Raw genomic sequence first — 21,380 nt, forward strand, 5'->3', positions numbered from 1 at the left:
GTGACCATAACAGATCGCACACAGAAATCTAATGTATTTTCCAGAAAAGACTCTAGGAACATCACATAAGGTTCTGTAGTGGATTGATCCCTGCCCACACTGAATATATGACTATGAATCCTGATTCCATTGGTGAGTCATGGGTCATAGTGACAGCAAAAGATTGCATGATCTCATATGCAGGAAGGCTGTTCTTTCAAGCTGTCCTCTCCTTGAGAAACAAAATCAGTATCACTTTCTGAGCACCTCTGCTGTATATTGGCTCATATAGTAGAATAATCAGTTCTAATAGAGGTATTTTTGAAGCTGCTTATAGAATTGCTGTTACTTTCCCTTAATGGTCAGTTTTACAGCAAACTGATAAAGAACAATATTGCAATTTAAATACATTTGGTAGAAAATATATTTCCTCCACTATAGCTTTTATCCTCTTATACAGCCAAGGCAAACATAGACTGAAAGAAGATAAAATTAGCCAAGCTACATCAGTAAGTATGCCTTTTGTCAGCTTTGCATTCCAAGTATATTTTTAGAGTATACCTACACTATAGATTATTTTTCTCTTAGTATTGCAGCTACACTTGGAATTACACATTTTAATGAGCTTACAGCACAGGTGCTACAGGAAAAAATAATGGTGTTTGCCATTTATCTTTCAAATTAAATAATGTGTTTTTAAATAGTAACTTTTTTCATAATATACTTATGGGAACAACATTTATCTGTCACATTTTAAAAGATGTATTAGTAATAAATGTAAATTACCTTTAGAAAATCAGTAATTAGGCTCATCAAAAAATAAACAATCTGCCACCAAAAAGATAATCTTTAGCATAGTTAAGTATAATAACTGTTATTTGAATAAGTTAACAAATTAGGATAGATTGCTTCTGTAATTCATTCCCCATAGCATGAGAGATGAAGTTACAGCACCAAGCTCTTAATGGGGGAAGGGAATTCAGACTTTAGTGAAACACAGATCTCATATGTGGCAGCATGGATTTTCATTTTTTTTACTTGCTTGAGGTACATTCCCAGCATTGCAGCTAGGAATAATAAAATCTATGTGTAATTTTAATAGAAACAATACTATCTAACATTTAACAAACAATAAATAGCTTCTTAAATGAAGAGTAGCATGTAATAAAAAGGGATTTTTATTATTTAAAAAAGCCTGTAACCTTAAGGCAAAATAAAAATTATTCTATGACTCCATCAAACTATCATGTACAGTCTCAGCATTTCCTTTCACTGAATTTCATGAGGGTGTGTAAATATCTCTATTCTTTATACTCAATTCTGGTCCTCAGGCCTGATTAACTGTATGTTGTCATAACCTAGTATTAATGAAAACACAGCTTGCTACCATGTAAGTAACTGTAATATCTTTAACAGTGGATGGCAAGTTTGTGCAGTGCTTTGAGATTCTCAGATGAAAAGCACTATTGAAGTGCAAAGTTATATTACTATCATCATTAGTGAAAGAATGAGGGCAAGAAGAACAGGCCAGTCACACACACACTATGGTAATTCTCTTTCTCAGGTTAATATAATAATAAATAAGTGATGAAATTAAGAACTCTAACACAAGAATAATTCAAATTTACTTTGTCTATTGTATAAACTTACAAACTTGAGCCTTTTGTCCTCATCTCACTTTTCATATAGATACTTCCATGTATACATAGTCCTCTGAATATAGGCACTTGATCATATACTCTCATCCATCTCTTTTGTAATTTCCCAGTTGAATTTCAGCTGCTTCTCCAGTGATTTTGATGTGGATGGTGTCACTAAGCCAGTAGATGTGTATTAAGCTTTCATTTAAGTATTTGCTTAATTGGCAATTGTCAGGTCGTGAACACCCACAAGCTGTTCAAGCATCTTTTCTCTGATGTCACAATTCCAATATAATGCAACATTATACACACATACGTGCAAAGGAAAGTGTCAGGATAAAGATCACAGAATTACAGAAATGTAGGGCTGAAAGGGACTTTGAGAGGTCATCTAGTCTAGTCCCCTGCACTAAGGCAGGACCATCTATATCTAGACCATCCCTGATAGGTGTTTGTCTAACCTGTTCTTAAAAACCTCCAATGTGGGGATTCCACAACCTCCCTTGGAAGCCTATTCCACAGCGTAACTATCCACATAGTCACAAAGCTTTTCCTAATATCTAACCTAAATCTCCCTTGCTGCAGTTTAAGCTGACTACTTCTTGTTCTACCTACAGAAGACATGCAGCACAACTGATCACAGTCCTCTTTATAACAGCCTTTAACATATTTGAAGACTATCAGGTCATCCCCCCGTCTTCTTTTCTCAAAGTTAAACATGCCTATTTTTTAAATCTTTCTTCATAGGTCAGGTTTTCTAAACCTTTTATCACTTTTGTTGCTGTCCTCTGGACTCTCTCCAAAGATTCTGTCTTAAAGTGTGGCACCCAGAACAGAACATAGTACTCCAAAGTGCTAAGTAAAGTAGGACAATTACCTCCCATATCTTGCATACTAAGGCTACATCCTCACTACGGGGGGGGGGAGGGGGTCGATTTAAGATATGCAAATTCAGCTATGCGACTAGCGTAGCTGAATTCGATGTATCCGAGCCGACTTACCCTGCTGTGAGGACGGCGGCAAATCGACCTCCGCGGCTCCCCCGTCGACGGCGCTTACTCCTACCTGTGCTGGTGGAGTACAAGCGTCGATTCAGGGATCGATTGTCGCGTCCCGACGAGATGCGATAATTCGATCCCCGAGAGATCGATTTCTACCCGCCGATTCAGGCGGGTAGTGTAGACATAGCCTAAGGCTCCTGTTAATACACCCCAGAATTATATAGTCTTTTTTGCAACTGCATTCCCATGGTTGACTCCTATTCAATTTGTGATCCACTATAATCCCCAGATCCTTTTCAGCAGTACCACTACCTAGCCAGTTATTCCCCATTTTGTATCTGTGCCTTTGATTTTTTTCTTATTAACTGTAGTACTTCACACTTGTTTTTTATTTAATTTCATCTTGTTGAATTCAGATGAATATTCCAATTTGTCAAGGTCATTTTAAATGCTAATCCTCTCCTCCAAAGTGCTAGCAAACCCTCCCATCCTTGGTGTAATCCGCAAATTTTACAAGCATACTTACAGGACCTCAGACTGACCCCTGCAAGACTCCACTAGATATGTCCCCCCAGTTTGACAGCAAACCATTGATAACTACTCTGAGTGTGATCTTTCAACCAGTTTAACCCCATCCTTAAAGTAATTTCAACAAGACCATATTTCCTTACTTTGCTTATGAGAATATTATTTGGGATGTGTCAGATAATTGTTGTTGTAACAAGAAAGCTTTAGCAGATGCACAAGTATATGTGTGCATACAGAGAATCATACAAGTATAGACAAAAACTATAGCAATGTCATATTAGCTCAGGAAATGCAAAAGTTACACTTCCAAAACCAACAATCTCCTTTTGTATATATAGGCCCAACTCCTTTGATACATCTGAGGAGCACACTGCACAGCTCGGAAATGGGGATGCAAAGGTGGAATTGGCAGTTCCCCAATTCTAGGTCATTGTGTACCAAAGACCTCAAGAGATCAGTATGGCAGCCAGGGATCCATGAAGAGTAAGAAAGCCCTGATCACACTTCCTTTCTCCCAGCCACACCCCCTGCACAAGCAGCTGGGCTGAGTGTGGCATAGGTGCAGCTATGCTGGCTGTAAACTGTTGGAAGATTCCTCTGCACTAATGTGATTCTTGCATAGCCATCTATGCTGGCTCTAGCACCACTTTGAATTAGTGGTGAGGTGCAAAGCATATGCTGTTTTCTATTTCTGTTTTTCTGGCTAAATATGCAGTTTAATATTTCTTTTCATTAGAGATTTATGTGAGCCAGAAAACCTGATCTGAACTTCTTCAAACTTTGGCAAAGATTGGAGCCAAACTTCGCATCTTAGGCTCATCTCTACTACTTATGTTCCAAAATATACATCATAAAATATACCAGAAAGGAGCAATTAATATTGCTATTGTAGCCTTTACTTTTCACCTTCCTCTACCTTTTGTGTCCTTACTGTACAACCTTAGTCTTGCATTTGCAATAACCCTCATGGTAAAGCTTTCTTATTTTGGTAACACTAATCATTTAGCCTGTCATTCCTTTTTCTTCATAATTGCTTAGCAGGTTTAAATCCAGAATCATAGGATATAGACATTAGCAGATAAGTTAATACCTCTCCATTTAATCTGGTTAGCCACTATCCCAGAGGTTTGTTTTCACAAGATTATTTGCAAACACAGTAGAACACTGATATTATGAAGGCTTCATGGGATTGCCAAACTTCTGATTGTCCAAATGTTTTGGGTAACAGAGGATCGCTGATTATAGCAGAAGACCAGCTGACTCTGGAGAAGAGAGGAGAAGGGGGTGTCCCTAAGTAGAGACAGCTTCTACGAGGCTGGACAGCTCAGCAGCATAAGAAGGAGAATGGGAGCTACCTGGGAATATCAACCCTATGGAATTTCCAAGATCAGCAGAACAGAATTTTGACTCCAATGGATTTTGTGTGTTCTACTGGAGTGGAGCTTCAGTCCATGCAACAACCAGGGGCAAAACCAGTGTCTCGAATACATTAGTTGACCAGAGGTGTGTAAACTGGGGTTGGATTGTGATCAATCAAATATATATAAAGCATGGTGCTATCATAAAACAAAAGTCCTGGATGGTTATTCATACCCTTTCATTATACAAACATATAAAAATAAGTCATATGCAAAGCCATACTGTACAGTACATACCTGTTTGAGATAATGTATGTGCACGGGAGGGTTACATTCTATCTGTGCATATTAATGTGCCTCTCAGTGTGAAGATTCAGGAGTTTTTCTTCACAAGTAAGTGTTTTAGTGTCCTGGTGCAATACATCTTGATCTTTCCAGTGCTCTGGCTTTAATTGAAAACCTATAGCTGAACCCTTTGCAGAAGCAGCAATACTTCCTTTAGACTTCCCAGTTCCAAGGGACTTTCCTGTACTTCTTTTTTTAGTGCTAAACTGCAGAGAATTCATGTCTAAGCCTTCATTATGGCTATCCAAAGTCAGTGAATCATCAATAATATTTTTTAAATTGTTTGATACCTTTTGGTTGGCAGGATTGGGCACATTTACATCAATGTCATTACTTAAGAAAGAAAAGCTACTACATTTAGCAGAAGTTTTAGGTTCAGCCAATAATTCTAGGACTTTGCCTGCTGCCAGAGATCCTTCAGGAGTAGCGGAAGAGAAATGTGGCTGCTGCTCAACTCGCTCTTCCTCAGGACAAGCTTCAAAAAAACATTCAATGTTTTCTCTCTCATCTGCAAAGTCCAGTGGCACTGGAGTACTGCTCTTTTCCTCTATGTATTTGGTTACCTCCCCACAGTCACTGTCATGAGAGGAGAGAGAAAGATAAGAATAAAAATCCCCCTTTCTTAGTTGTATGGGCCGGTGAGAATGTTCCATTACCTTTTCCTTGATCTGAGTTAATGAAGTAGGAGTGGCTGTCTCACATTCAGGCTGTGATTTACTCTTCAAGGCTGTTGATGCCATGTCAATTATCTCCATCACAAAGTTGTGCACTGAGCAATCTTCCACATTTCTTTTATCGAAAGCAACAGATTCACAATTGCAACATGAATCACTACCACTCGCTGAGGTGTTCTCTTCTGCTTCATTTGGTTTAAAAGTTACACAGCAATCGGTAGGTTTTTCAATAGTGCTTGTTCTGCTTTGTTGATCATTAGGTAAATATTTTAGTAAAGAAGTATCTTGTGTATCTATACCTCTCATTTCTGATGCAGGCTCCATACAAGGCTTTCTAATGGGAGTATAAGCAATGCAATGATCGTCAGACTGAAGATGATTTTGACATTCTTGTAGAAGACTTGTGGATATATTTGATGGTTGAACAGTCTCCTTACCATCCATATGTGAATCATCTAAACTATCTGTAAACGCTTCGCAGATGCAACATTCGTTTTCAGCTCCCTTACCATCAAGTAAGCCAAGATTTTTGGGAGTGGATGAAGTTCTAATAAGCTCTTCCTTTTGACTGTCTGGAGTATTTTCAACATTTCCATTCTCCATGTCATCCACAAACTGATCTTTAGCAGCCTGAGAACTATCCTTTATAGTCTGACTTTTTGTCCCCAGTTCATGACCATCTGATACGTTTTTACTGTTGCCATTATTTTCCGGTAGTTTATATACTGAACCATTCAAAAGTGTTTCAGTGCTCAATGTATCTATTGCTTTTGATGTCTCATTGCTACTTACATCTTTACTGCACTGAATTTCGTCACTGAGGTTGCATCTTCTCTTCTCCCTTGTCAAAGACAATTTTGGTCTAATCCAAGTCTGGAGTTCATTCTTTATGTAATCAAGTCCAGAAATTAAATTGCACTCTTCATAAATATCCTCATCAGTTGCAATACTAGAGTCGTCATCTTCATCTTTGATGCCCAGCTCCTCCTCTGTCAAGGTCAGGGTAGAACTTGAAAGCAAATCACTGTCATCTTCATCATCAGTGCAAGCAGAAGTGCAGGAGACATTAACAATCATGCTGACATTGACATCGCTCTCATCAGCTACTGACCGATTAAGATGTTTCCTAAATGATGCATTTGAATCTGGCACTTTATTTCTATGCAATACAATGTCCTCAGAGCAAAGAGAAAGGTCCTCACTGCTGCTGAGTTCAGTGAGAGAAGCAGCTGAATCTTCATTGATTGAGGATGCAATATCTAATGCTACCTGTCCGGCTAATGACATTTTTTGTGAGCTACTTTGGAGTGTGATATCAGAAATGCTGCGCTTTATCTTTTGATCTAAGGGGCTCTGGATATTCTCTAAACGATTCAGGAGGTCTAATGTCCTTTTGCTGAGTTCTCCAACAGAATCACTGCTTGCACTTATGTCTCCTGAGCCATGATGACTAAAAAGATCTTCATTGCTTTTGTATGAAGTTAACCAGCTTTCCAAAGATGTGCTTCGCTGAAGACCATCACCAGCTTTAAAAATACTTGAGCCAAACAAATCACCTGCCACAGAAAGAGATTCTAATGAAGAGCTATGAGATAAACGTGAAACCTGTTTTGCATTCTGTATATCAGTTAATTTCCTAGAACCCTCCACAGATTTGCAGGAAGTGGGATCTGATTCTCTGGAGACACTTGCCAAAGTAAGTTCATGCATAAACTCATCTGGTTGTAACTCTGCAGATTGATGTTCAGCTTTACAGGGTATTTTATCAAAATAAAAACCATGAAGTAAAGTGCCCTCTGTACATGCTTTATCAGTTTGTGATTGTTTCATCATCACTGGCAATTTGAGTTTGGTGCCTTGGAGGTAAGAGTAATCATAAAATGTAAACACATCATGTTTTCCTTGTAATTCTTCTTCCAAACAATCAGAGATATGTTGGGTAGCACCATTTAAATCTCCCTCTTTTCCACTTGCACAACATGCAGAAGAAGTTGAGTGACAATTATCTGAAAGTGTAATATGGTCGTCGTCTTTTTGTTTAATTTTTTGTTTTATCACATCAACTATGTCACTCATGTGGGCTTCCAGAGGCCCAATTTCAGGATTACTCTGGGTTCCTTCAATATCATTTATCAAAAAGATTTCAGAATCATTTGAAGTTTCTGTATCACCTTCACTGACTATTCTGCTTTCACTCTCAGAATGTCTGCTTATGTTTCCACTATGGTACATATAATTGAATGGTTTTGCCAAAGTGGTCCTGCCTATTTGGTCTGGCAGAGATTTAGTAGAGGAAAATGGGGAGTCCTTAAGACTTTTATTTGAAATATTAGACTGTGTTACACTGTGGAAGTTTGAAGTCTTTTTCAAGAAAGGTATATGTTTTTTTCCTGATAACTCTACATTGTGGAGGCTATAGACTTGGTAAATGTGAGGGCTAGGAGGTGATGTAATGCTGGAACAATACAGAGGAGTTTCATGATCACTGATATGTTCTTCTTGATTCAAGCCATTACCACCACATTCTTCTAAAGCAGATTTCTGTTTTGGATGATCCTGCTTTTGTTCTTGATCGAGTTCATTTAATTCTTCATTAATGCTAATCAGCTTATGACTTATATCAGTTTCATCCCATTCTAATGCATCTTCATTTGGACCATTTAGGTCCATCAAACCAGGATCAATAACATTCAGGGGCTCCTGTAAAAAAATTACAAAGATAAAAAATAATTATACATTAAAAAACATTCTAGAGAAATAAGGATAAATTCACTGCCTTTAATTTACATGTGTTCAATGTAAGTGCTTATTTCTTTGGAGCACTTACCACTATTATATAAATACCAATGAGTTATGTATTATGTAAAGTTAAAATGGACATATGAGAGTGAAATCAATTAAATGTAAACATGGTCTCCATTTTTGTACTTTTTCTGTATATACCAGAATACATTTGCTCTTTGATTGAAAACCTGTTATACAGGATTTTGATTTCTCTCCAATAAAGATTGTTTTTGATAAATCAGGTTAATACAACTTGCTAAAGAAACCTCGAGACTAATAGATAAAAGGGATCCCATACAAATATATCAGTAGGTAAAAAATAACTATTAGCACTTTATTATATTGGATTTGAGAGAGATTATCTGTATAGCCTACTTAAATTTAAAAGAATCTAGATTAAAAGTAAACAACCATTAAAGGATTTTAAACTTTTTATAACAGAAACTTTTATGCTGCCAATGTTATAACAGCTAATCTAATACACTGACAGTCATAAAACTTGCTTAGGTATGGAGTACATTCACTGTGATGAATTTTTATTAGAATTTCTGTTTATTCTTTGCTTGCTGATAAAGGCAGTACTAATGACTGGTTAGTATGACTAATGAATGCTAAATCCTCAGTGGTGAGAACAATCAATCAGTCTAATCAAATACAACATGCATTTCAAATATTGTCTGTGCTGACACTGTACTCTGGGAAAGTGCTAATAAATAACTGAGCTAGACTTTTTTTTAAAGACTTTTGTCACTTTCCAATAATATTTGCAATTATGTTTATACAACACTTAAAACTAATCTCAAGAATATTTTCTTCTAGAGATAAACAGAAACAGATCTCTGTGAAAGGAAACATGATGGCAACGCATTCAGAAAGTCAGCACAAGGCCAGAGCACACCCGTTCAGTCCCACATTGAAGCTTTCATAAAAAAACCTAAGTGGTACACAGATCTTGGGCTGGCTTTCTGGACACAAGTGAATTTCATCTTATGGCATCTTCCCCTTCATTTTCCTCTCCATGCCCATGTAATCTTGCAAGGGAGAATTACAATTTAGGGAAGACTTTTGGCTCATCTGTGATAGACCTACTATCAGTCGGTGATGGTGACATGCGAAAGAGAAATCAGTTACTCAAGTCCTTAAATATAACACTGCTTTTCATGATGCCATAGCTCAAGGTTTGTCAGGATGTTGTCTGGATCTGTAGATCTCAAGGATAGAACACAACTGAAGAAATGAATAGTAAGGCTGAATGCTTTCTTCAATGGCATTCATCTGAAGACATTTTCCTGACATGTTTGTTTTAAACCAGCCTTACAGCTGAGTATCTTTACATTTAGACAATGGCCCAGATCCTCGACTCTGTTCCAGTCCCTTTGCACTGCTCCTGAGGTGCAAAGTGGCCACAAAGCTAGCATAGCTAGCCAGCCCTATGTCAGCTACTCCTTTAGCCTCCTTGGCACAGAGTGTTATTATGGTCTGCAATCCTTAGTTGTTTAATGGCTCTTAATTGTTTATGGTCTTCCTGTTCTGACATATGGCACAGTCGCTCTTCCTTCAAATCCATCCAGAAAAAATTCTTACACAGAAATGATCTCTCCTGTGTACTGTATTGTCAGGTGTACTGTATTGTCTGGGTCTAAACCAGATTGTAAGTTCCTTGAGGCAAGAGTGCTTTCTTATATGCATGTACAGAGCTGAGCATGTGCTCAAACAACAATCTACACCACAGCTGATTTAGAAAGATACTGAAACAGAATTGGGCTGTAGCAAAAAGGAGGACTGGGGGGTGTAGTTATCAAACACTGAGTCTATTATATAAAGAATTTTTATGGTACTCTTTTTTTTCTAGGATACTTAGGTGCGTGATCCCTTCAATATGGCTCACTAGATCAGAAATCCCAGCTGAAACACCTGCTTGCTAGATGTATGTAGATGAGGGCACCAATGTACATCCACCTGGAGAGCTGAATGCTATACTCAGATTTGCCAATGGAGAAATGGGGAATATAGGGTCCCAACTCTGATGGTTGGTACCCTATATTTGGTCACTACCACTATATTTTGGTAACCTGGGCCAGATTCCAACAATTAACCTGCAGGTAAAAATCCATATATCCAATCATCAACACCCTGAGCATTCAGTGCCACAGGAAGATTACGATTAAATAAAAACTAGACTAAAACATGTTATCTAAAGACAGTCTACTAATTTTTCCCATTTTTCTCTCTGGATTTTCTTATTACTCCAGACAACTCTACACTTAGCATTTGGGATGCATTACTACAAACAGTCTCAAAACTCATTTGATTTGTACTGCTTTAAGCTGCTGCCAACTGCAAAAAAGAAATCTGTGAAGGCAGGAAATCAGCAGCAGATTCCACAGATTTTATGTGTTGCAGAATCTGATTTTATTTCTCAGAAATACATTTGGCTCTTCCTGGTTAGGAAGATAACCTTCCCCCTGTAAATTAGCACTCTGCTCCCTTGTTTGTTCTGCAAGTCAGACAGACTGAAACAATAAAACACACACAAAAGTGTGACCTCAGCCCATTCATCTTAACTGAGTGCTCTGTTACGTCAAAGCCTACTTTTTATCATTTAAATGTATACAGTTTTCTGAGAGTAAGTTTTTCCGAAAGAAGAAACACCCAGCTCAAGTCACTGAAACATTATTATAAATCATTTCACATTGTTGACCACAGAGTACATTTTCCCCTCCCTTTTACAAAACCGGGCAGGCTACTCAAATAAAGGAAGGAGTTTGGACACCATGACATCAGCCTGGGAGAGCAGCAACTGGGAGGGTGTATGGCTTATTGGAGTGCTGAACAGTGTGGCATACCACGTCCCACTGTGGTTGCACTGATGATGGCAGCAGGGGGGAACCAGAAATCTCAGAAGACTTTGTTTGTGTAAGGTGAAATGTCTTCCTGAACAGGCTCCTAAATGCATAGGCAGGATGCCAGGGCATCAGATTTATGATTATTTTATTACATTAGATCTTGTGGATTTTTCAGTAGAACATCTAAAATTGCAGACAAGATGGAACCTTTACTTCTAATCGCCCAGAGGGTGGGAGTCACAGCCTTTCTCCTCCCCACTATAGTCGGCCCTAATGTCTGTGCTACATTCTAAATGTCTGAATTAATGTTCCTTGGAAGGACAGTCAAGATAGGGAGTAAAAGCAATGGCAGCATTTTCTTTTCACTGCTTTCCTTTCATCTCTCTATAATGTTGTGGGTCTTTCTTCTTCTTCCTATGGCACAGATGCGAAGCTGGCTTTCAATGAGATAATGTTTGGAATAACTCCAGACAGTTTTTCAGGAGTTTTTTTTTTTTTTTACAATAATTTATTTTGGTCCCACACACCTGACAATGACCTATGATAAAACTTTCCCCTCTAATTTCTTCTTTAATTTTATTTTTCTCCCATTTTTCTCCCATTCTGAGAATTAAATAGCTAGAAATTACTTGACGTCTTAGGGCAAAAGGGTGGGTATTTAGTTAACTGCGCCAGAAAATAAAAGATTTCTGCATGACTGAGATAGGCCATTTGTGCATGAAAGGCCAGATCCTCAGTTGGTGTAAACTAGCAAAACTGCACTGACTTCAAAATTATACCATGTAATTTACATCACCTCAATCAATGCTGACTATGCTCCTCCATGGAAATTGCACTTGCTGATTCCAGGGGCATTTGACTTATTCTGGACCAGGATCTCACTCCTTGAGTCACATTACCCAAGAAATGAACAGTCCATTATAGACAGATGTCCCGATCCTGAAAACCAGACACCAAAGGATAGTGAAAACATTTTCTGATTCTTGCACAAGCAAATCGGGACTACCATTGAAGGGCAACCTTGAGAGTTCTAGAGAGCATCAGGATTCTTCACAACGGTGAGTTGTATAGGGTGAATCATGGCCCCATTGAAGTCAGCGACAAAAATCCCATTAACTTCTGTGGCATTCACACCTGATATCAAACTGTTGGGGAGAGGAATCTATGATACCTACATATACTTCTTTGGATATTAGCTGGTTTAACTGATTGCCTGTGAGTATTTAAGCTGCCTGATATTTCAGTACTTTACCACTTCAATTTGTTTTATATATCTCACCCTTTTAACAATGAGTATCCTTAAAAACCCTGTGGGACAGAGCTACAGCTGATGTGTATTGGTGGAGTTCCATTGACTTCAGAGGAGCTAGTTTTATTTACAGCAGCTGAGGATCTGGCCCAGCATTTAAATTCTAATTTCAGGGCCCATATCAAATAATGGGCTGAATCCTGGGGTAAGGGACTTGCCAGCAATGGGAGTTTGCCTGGCCAAGGACAGAGTAGAAATTGGGTGGGATTTTGGTAAGCACTTAGTGTTGACCTGACTGCTCCCATTGAAATCTATTGTAAAATAAGACTAAGAGTGAGCACTTTTGAAAACCCCTCCCAACTGAGTAAAGATCTCAGGATTTGGCCTAATACAAGTAATAATTTAAGAGAGTATACGTATTCTCAAAAGATCACAAAGTACACCACAAATTATACACCAACTCTATTAAATGCAACCCCATCTGGTGTGGAGTGCAACAGCCAAATGGCACACATGCAGACAAGAGAAATATTTTTTGACCTAACAAGCCAAGACATATTTCTATCCATATTATATATACCACTGCTTCTATAATATTGCCATTGAGCAAACAGCAGATAGCCTTCTAAGGTTCCATCCAGAAATCTACCAGACAGTAAATTGTATCTGACTTGGAAGTTGAAGGTGAAAAGTTGAATTCACCCTGCTGGGATTTGCATGTGTGGTTTTAGGGAGCCTAGGTATTTGCAACTTGGGCCCTGATCAAGCAAAAACTTTAAGCACATGCAGAACCTTACTCATATGAGTAGTTCTATCATGTTCACTAGAACTACTCATGTGAGCTAGGTTAAATATGTGCTTAAATATTCGTAAGATCCGGGCTTTACTGCTTAAACCACTGATCTACCCTAAAAATGTTATCAGGGAGAAGTATACTGTAAAACCATTTAAAGATTTGTTTCCTCATCCCGTGATTGTTTAAGAAAAAAGTTTAAAAGGATAATGCATTTCTCCTGTACTGTTTTCTTTACTAATACAGAGATGGATTTGTCTTTTTCTCTAGTAAGTTATTATTAAAGTTAAACAATGATTCCCTGTGTTTCATTCTCATTTGCATGTACTATTTCAGTACAGATACTTTGTGTTGGTGAAATAGTCCTGTAGTGTAACCCCCATGTACCATTATATTTTTTAAAGGAATTAACATTAAAAAGAGCTTTTACAATAATAAATATAAACTCTGTTCCCCTCCCGCTCCCACAAAATCCCTCAATTGCTGTGTACAAATTATCCAAATGTAACTGCACTTATGGGATGGGGGGAAATGAAAGAAAGAAACCATCCCCCACCTCCAAGAATGTATTCACATTCAAGAAAGACAAACATGATTTTGTTTTTTGAAAAATGCCAGCATGCCAAGTACTTCTGCTGAGGGAAGTAGTCATGTTTACAGTAGTCACTTCACTTCTGCTTCACTTATGTTCATTTTCTAAATAGGGCTCCTTGTATGATAGCCAACCAGCGAACTGTCCTCCTCTCTCAACAACTACACTTCATAATTAATAAGCATTATTGCTGAAAGGACCTGCTCATTACAATATGATGGGTTATGCTGTACCGGACCTCATTAGAGAAACCAATCATTAACACATCTATTTACTATAATTAAGGTTAAAACAGGAGTTTATCTGTAAATCTGTGTTTATTTTTTAAGAAAATAAAAATCCAGGACTCAGGTTCATATTTTCCCTTATTCTACTTTGAAATAATTAGCCTCAGTTCTACACTCTCCACATGCAAAAATTCCATCTACTTCAACAGGCATTATGTGTGCAAGAGGGTGAAGTCCAATTTTTGAGGCACCAAAAGGAGGACTTCTATAGGGAAAAAACAGATTTTCCATCCCCCCCCTCCATTATCCTTCCCGCCACTCATACCCCCTTTATTCTATCTGCAGTATTTGTTTATACAGGTTCTTATAACAGTGCCCATCCCAGCAGCATGGCCAAGACTTCGCACTAAGGTCTGTGTGGGCGGATTCCTGCACCTATGAGGAGAGTCACTGGTTTCAGTGGGGCTGTGCTCAATTGCGGGTGTCCATGCACAGGGTTGCCAGTGGAGGACAGGGGTAATTGATGTTCTGTCATTGTTCAGTTTCTCACAGGCATGTCAATGCTTCAGGTTCTTCTTGACACAGAAATAAAAGGTGGAAGCAATACTAATTTTGGCTGTTAAAATGACACTTTTCTCTAGGCCATTTAGCAACTTTAAAAAAAACCAGAATTAATAATTGTAAGAATTTTTAAAGGGACAGCATCAATTTGAAAAAACAGTCTTATCTGAAAAATGTGTACTTACTATAGTTACTAGTAAAGCCTAGGATTATTGTCATTCAAAAAAATCAGAGGAACACCCTCGCCCCCCTCCAATTTTTTCCTCTATTTTTAAAGTTTGTTTAATCTGTGCATTTGGGAGCACTTTGGGGTCAATTAGCTGTGTGCCTGCACCCGGGAGTAAAGGGGCATAGGGAGTCCCCTAACTTAGCTCGATAGGCTATCCAATGTGCCACATGTTGTGCAGGGAGAAAGTGAATGCGGAAAGTGTGGAGTTTTGGCTTCAGCCCCTTCCCCGTCAGCACAGCTGAGCCAACATGGAAAAGGAAATAACCCGTGCCAGGGAAATGGCTGGTGTACTTACTTCTCCCATAGATCACTGGAGAAGCAGGGACTAAACTGGGTGACAGTTTGGTCCCTGTTCTGCTCCTGGAGTAGCATTTACCCAAGCTGGACTGCAAGCCCTTTCTGTGTGTAGCCAGTTGGGCCCCAATCCTACAACTAGATCCTCCCATGGGTTCCTGTGCAGGAGACTTAATCAGTTTCTCTCTTACTGAAGAGACCCTTTTAAATGTTGTCAGAGGAGGAGGAAAACTTTTGTGAAGTTTTTCAGAAGAAACATTCAGGATACACTATTTAAAAGCTGCTCTGTCAGGAACTGGATTTTTTTTTTATTAGGCAATTTCACAAGATTCACATTGAGAGGGTCTCTTTAACAAAATAATTCAAGCATTGCAACTGTTATGAATCCAAAAATAAGCTGCAATGAAAAAAGGTGACACTTTTTTAGTTCCATCACATTGTCATCCAAATAGGGTTTACAATCGCCGACCTACATGCCAAGTTGTGTAAGTGGGCTTTTTTTTCCCTGATGATAACATCTGGCTACATGGCACATTTTACTGGCAATTGCTTTTGCTGCTTTGTAGTTTTCTTTTCATCTGTCATGAGGTTACATGACAGGGTTTTTTGTGTTCCTGAATGTCATTTTGGTCTCACCTTTGCTTCTGTGGCATATGTGCATTTTTCTCCTTCTTGTGAGAGAGTCCAGCACAAATCCTTAATGAAAAGCCTAGAAAGAGCATTCACAGCTTAACACAAAAACAGAAATTTGTGATGCATTTGCATATGCAGTAAAGGCCAAATCCTAAGGTCTTACTCAGATAAATTCCCATTCAAGTTAGCGGGAGTTTGCCTGCAGAAGCATCTCCGATTTGGACCAAAATGCACACACGCACCTTACTAACAGGAGAAAGAACAGTCTTTATGGTTACGGCACAGAACTGGAGCAATTCTGTGGCTTCGTCTACACATAAACTTGTGCTAGTTTAACTAAGAGCTTGTCTACACAGGCAAACTGGCAGAACTACAGTGGTAATTATACTGTTATAACTATATAAAAAAAAAGTCACTTTTATTCTCTAACAGAGTGTCCACACACAGAGTTATACCAACATAGCTAGAGCAGTATGATATTACCACTATAGTTCTGCCAGTCAATCTCCCCATATACACAAGTCCCCATGGTGTCAAAGAGAACTATCTGTCCATCCTAACGATAAATTGAGATTCAGGAGAATAATTATTGGAAACTGATTACAATGGAAAGTACTTTCCTGAGATTTTGCAGGCTCCTTCATTATGGCAAAGCATATGTTCTAAACATGGCAAGCCTCAAACTCAGCCCTAATCTCCAGTGGTAAGAAGTCCCAAAGCAGAAGGTCTCCACTGAACCCTCTCCGTCCTAGAGCTTCAGGCATCTTGTTCTGGGCTCCATTAACTGAAACACCCTGTTGACAGTAGTGAGAGATAAGGGAGACCTGGAGGTTAGTAGGAATAGGGCTTTGAATTTTGAACTGGATCTGGAATTGTAGTGGAAGCAAGTATAGGGTGCAAAGCACCAGTGTTATATACTCTCATCAATTTTTCTTGCTTAGGAAGTGGGCTGGTACGTGTAGTAACTGCCTTGGCTTCCTTATAGCCTCCCTGGGCAGTCCAAGATAAAGTGCTTTGCAGAAATTCAACCTCTAGGTGACAAAATAATGGACAACTGTGGCCAAGCCAGCATTTGAGAGGAAGGTAGCAGTCTGGCTAGGCAAAAATGCAAAAAGGCACATCTTTCCACAACTGCTGTTTGGGTGTTTGTGAGTGGTAACAAGTGTAGATAGGAATCAGAGGTTGTACAGCACTGTAACAAGTGAAGGGCAGAGGGCTATTAATATTAATGTTGTTAATATGCCAGCTTGAAATTTAATGTATACAGCTCAAAGGCTTCCACATGATTTAGGAGAAACTTTCGGAGTTGCACTGAAACAAATATTTGTGATGCATTTTTGTGTAATGTTGGAACATTTTTATGGTGTCCGGTTCCATGGTAAATTAAAGTTCTTCCTCCCCTTTTTAAAATAAAAAAACATTTTTTTAAATACAGCTTCTTTCTGCATTGTTGAGTAAACCCACTGGATTAGCTGGGACTCCATAAAGTTTAGGAACTCATTTATTATGTTGCTAGATCAGACACTGCATTTATTCACACAGTGCATCTATAAAACCCAGCTTTCATTAGAGCTGTGGGGAGGCCCAGTCTTTCTCCCTTACTGGAGAAGGTGAAGCTCAAGAAGATAATTAAGCATGAAACAATGAGGAGGCTTGCTGGGTAAGCAGTAGTGTGAAAACAGTTACTCCTCACAAAAGAGGGGAAATTAGCTGGCTGGATAAAAAAGGAAGTGTCAGACTGGAAGACTGAAAAGACTGCCAGCGTAAGTAAATAGCTCTATGCATCATTAATGCAATTTTTTTTAACACTTAAATGCCACAGCTGTCTAAATTTAAATGCCGCTAAATGCTATGTGTTGAGAGATTAGTATACCATGTTAAAATAATTTATTTTAAACTTCCAACTTTAATCTTTCTCTAATCTTGGCCACCCTTTCTGACTACAAAATTCAGCAACCTCTCAGTATTGTATCCTTGTTTACAAAGCCAATGTAAACAGAGCATTCTAAAGTGATTCCGTTTGCTCATTATACCTTAACAAACACATTATTTTCCATTCTTAATACAGATATTTTTGTGAACAGAAACTTTTTGATATTGTTCTTTCACAGAGTAAAGACTTACGATGTGTGCTTCCTTTCAAAACTTCCTTCTACCCCAATAGTGTTCCCTGAAGCAGCCACATTTTTGGCACAAGTTCAGTTATACGCAGTGCCAAAAGAAACAGAATAAACAAACACTGCTTAATGCAGCTGGCTAGGAAATTTACATATTACTGCACACCAACATGAAGACTTGAATATGGATTAGAGCTACAGTGATGACACAAATGTCATATAGATAAAGAGAAACAAAATTCAGCACATCATTACTTACTTTTACTGATGATTTACATTTTACTATTTTATATATATGTGTGTATATTTATGCATAAATATTGATATAAAGGTGTACATTTATATTTTATATAAATTTCTGTATATGCCTCATTTTACAGAAAAACACATTAGAAATATTTTACACAGTTTAAAAAAGGGGTGCAATTTTTCATATTTCTCCACTGGTAAAGCCAGTCTGCCCTATCATATATCCAAATATACAGATTTCTGAGACAGAGAAACAAAATAACTAACCTTTTAAAAACTCTAAAGTTCCTTAAAATTGCTTTTGTATATATAAAAATATTACAGATCTAGGCTCTGATCCTGCAAGCATATGTGTTAGAGGGATATGTAGCTTCTAAGATAAAAGGTCCTACAATATTGAATGTTAAGGACCCAATCATGCAAATACTTCCACACATCCTGCAAATACGTACGCATAAGTGTTTGCAGAATCAGAGTCTTAAAATCCAACAGTACAGGAACTTTTAAGGTAGAAGTAATTACTATGCAGACCATTAGAAAAAAGGATTCCTTTCCCTTTTAAAAAAATCTTTTCCTTATTAACTCTTCAAGGAGAATATTAAAATATAAGCTGAGATCCTACCCTCATGGCACTCACTGCAGGATTGGGGCCATAAAAGATACAATGCAATGAGCAAGGCATTTAAATTTATACAACAGTCATTTTCAAAGGATCAAAAGTGTACAAGTCTGCTACTTTATATTTTTTAGCTTCTGTTTTTCTATCATAATTTTTTTAAAAACAACATTGGCCCAGAGCATAATCATGAGGTCACTGAATGTTAGGTACAAATATAATCTCCAGAATATTGCTTCTAGGAGACACATGCTATAGCACAACTGTATGAATGAATCCATGCCACACCTTCATTCAGGATGGAATACTCAGGAATCAGAACTCACTACTAGGTTCGAATTTTCAAAAGCACTAAGGTCCCATTTAGACACCAAAATAAGTGGTCCAGAAGAGCTCATGTTGAAGGCTGAGTTCTTTTTGGGAATCTGGCCAGGAGTGTCACAATGAGAGCTACTATGTGCTGAGCACTTTTGAATATCTGGCCCTTAGTTGACTAAATGGGAACTGAGCCCTTTTGAAAATCTGGCTTTAGTCGTGGGTACTGTGCCTTTGAAAATCTGGCCCTTAGTGTATTTTCCTGTATTTTGTCATAGATGTTATTTTCTGTACTAAAACAGTAGTTGACAATTCTTCTAATATTCTGCATAGATTGGAAGTGCATTAGATTCCATTTTCTGAATATTACATATTTTGCTACTAAGACTGACCTCAGTACCCATTCTTTGTTATTCAGGAAGGTTTTATTCAGCCAACAGTTCTAATATACTGACTTTTGGAGACGGGAATGTCTTTGTGTTCAGACCTGTGGAAATACCTTTACATATACAACTCCTCCGGGAATTCTGTGCCAAAAAATTAAAAAATCTGTGGCAAAAAAATAAAAATCCTGCGCACAATATTTTAAAATTCTGTATATTTTACTTATCAATAAATAAATGTGAAAGCTCCATCAAGGCAGTGGGGAGCACAGGCCACCGGATGCACAGAGGTGGGAGATCACCCTGTGGCCACACTCTGCCTGAGATACAGACTCAGTGGTGAGGCTGTACCCAATCCTGACTCAGCACATGGGTTGGGCTTGCCTCAAAAACACCCCAGGGCCCTGCCCCTCCATGCCAGATGCACCAAGATAGCCAGTGAGAGGGACAGAGCCTTGCACACACTCTGAGCCCTGGCCCCCGATCCAGCTGTGGGGCAGGGAGGCTCAGCCCAGCAGGGTCCAAGTGTGGGGAGATACAGATGTGGGGTGAGAAGTTTCTGTGTGGTGCAATCTGGGTGTGGGCAGTTCGATGGGCAGTCTGGATACAGGAGGGAGGGTCTCATCAGGGGTCTGGATGCAAGAAGTTGTGGCTTGGCGGGGGGAGTCTAGATATGGGGGGCTCCAGATGCACAGGGGTTGGATGGACGAGGGAGCAGCTCCCCATACAGTGACTCTTCCCACCGCAGTTGAGGAGCGATGGGGGCAGGAAGCGGGGTTGAAGGATGGAGCTTCCTGCAGCCAGGGGAGGGCCTCCTCTGCCCCCAGTCCAGCTGGGACTAGCAAGTAAGCCTGGTGCTGGGTAGGAGCCACTGAATGGGGCATCCCCAGCCCTATCTCCCCCAGGGTGATTTACTTCTGCGCCGGCTGTGCCAGGTGTCTGAAACGATACACCTTCTCTGCTGGGGAGGGGTGCATGACCACTCTTGTAGCTTCCTTGTCAGAAAGTCATTCATTTTGTGGGGAAGCAAATAAATCTGCGGGGAACATGAATTCTGCATGGGCACAATGGTGCAGAATTCCCCCAGGAGTAAAATATTACTACATTGTTGTTTATTTTGCAGCATGGAAAAAAAGGTGGACTAGATTATCTGCTAGTTGGTGACATATCCAGCATTTACTATAGTTAACTAAACCTACCTTATATAGACACTCTGATGTTGACTTTCCCCTTTATGATGGTTTAAAACTCCAATTTCTGGCCTTTTTGAGACTGAATATTGCCCATTCTGAGTCTAGAGCTAGTGTGATTATTGGATGAAAAAATAACGTTTCTGAAACATTTTTGTGACAGGTTGATTTGAAAATATGTTAATTGTTTGAAATTGCTCAGAAGTTTAGAATGTTAGATTCAGCTCCAAAGGGATGTTTACTGGGTGAAGTGCCAATCAGACAGTCCAATGCAATTACCCACAAGGGCATACACTACATGTGCAGTGGTATTCATATGATAAATTAAAAAGCCATGTGGTAAGTTGTATTTATCATGCACTTTTGATGATCTCATCATGACAGCATTCCAAACCTATGAATAGCTGTAAACGACCATTTAAAAAAAATCAGCTTGGCAAAGAATTGTTGTCTTCTTCCCACCAAATGTTAAATTCTCTCACTCCAAACCCAAAATGACACTGGTCTGTGGCACAAGATGGGAAATATTCAGCCTAGGAACAAGTCTATTGCCTGGATATACTGAAGGGAGGACAGGAGACACTATATATGGTTTAATCAGGCTGCAACTTTATTATTAGATGTCTGGGATTACCCAGCAGATAAACATGTACAGTGCAGGTAACTCCATGATCATTTCAATATCCACCTGGGGGCTTCCACCAGCCCCTCCCTCCTTTCTTCTGTTGTGGTCCCCCAGCCAACCCATTGCTGGGACCTTACCATCCCCCCTACCCT

The 21,380-nt window shown here is 38.9% G+C and overlaps 1 protein-coding gene across 1 annotated transcript in view; it reads right to left on the bottom strand.

Moving 5' to 3' along the window:
• Positions 1-4,841: 4,841 nt before the first annotated feature.
• AKAP6 (A-kinase anchoring protein 6) overlaps positions 4,842-21,380 on the bottom strand; it is a 299,187-nt gene continuing 282,648 nt past the window's right edge. The window contains exon 13 of the mRNA XM_065404219.1: positions 4,842-8,225. Coding sequence (XP_065260291.1) covers positions 4,842-8,225 — 3,384 coding nt within the window. The remainder of the gene's footprint in view (positions 8,226-21,380) is intronic.

Source organism: Emys orbicularis, chromosome 4 (genome assembly GCF_028017835.1).
Source record: "Emys orbicularis isolate rEmyOrb1 chromosome 4, rEmyOrb1.hap1, whole genome shotgun sequence".
Classification (NCBI taxonomy): domain Eukaryota; kingdom Metazoa; phylum Chordata; order Testudines; family Emydidae; genus Emys; species Emys orbicularis.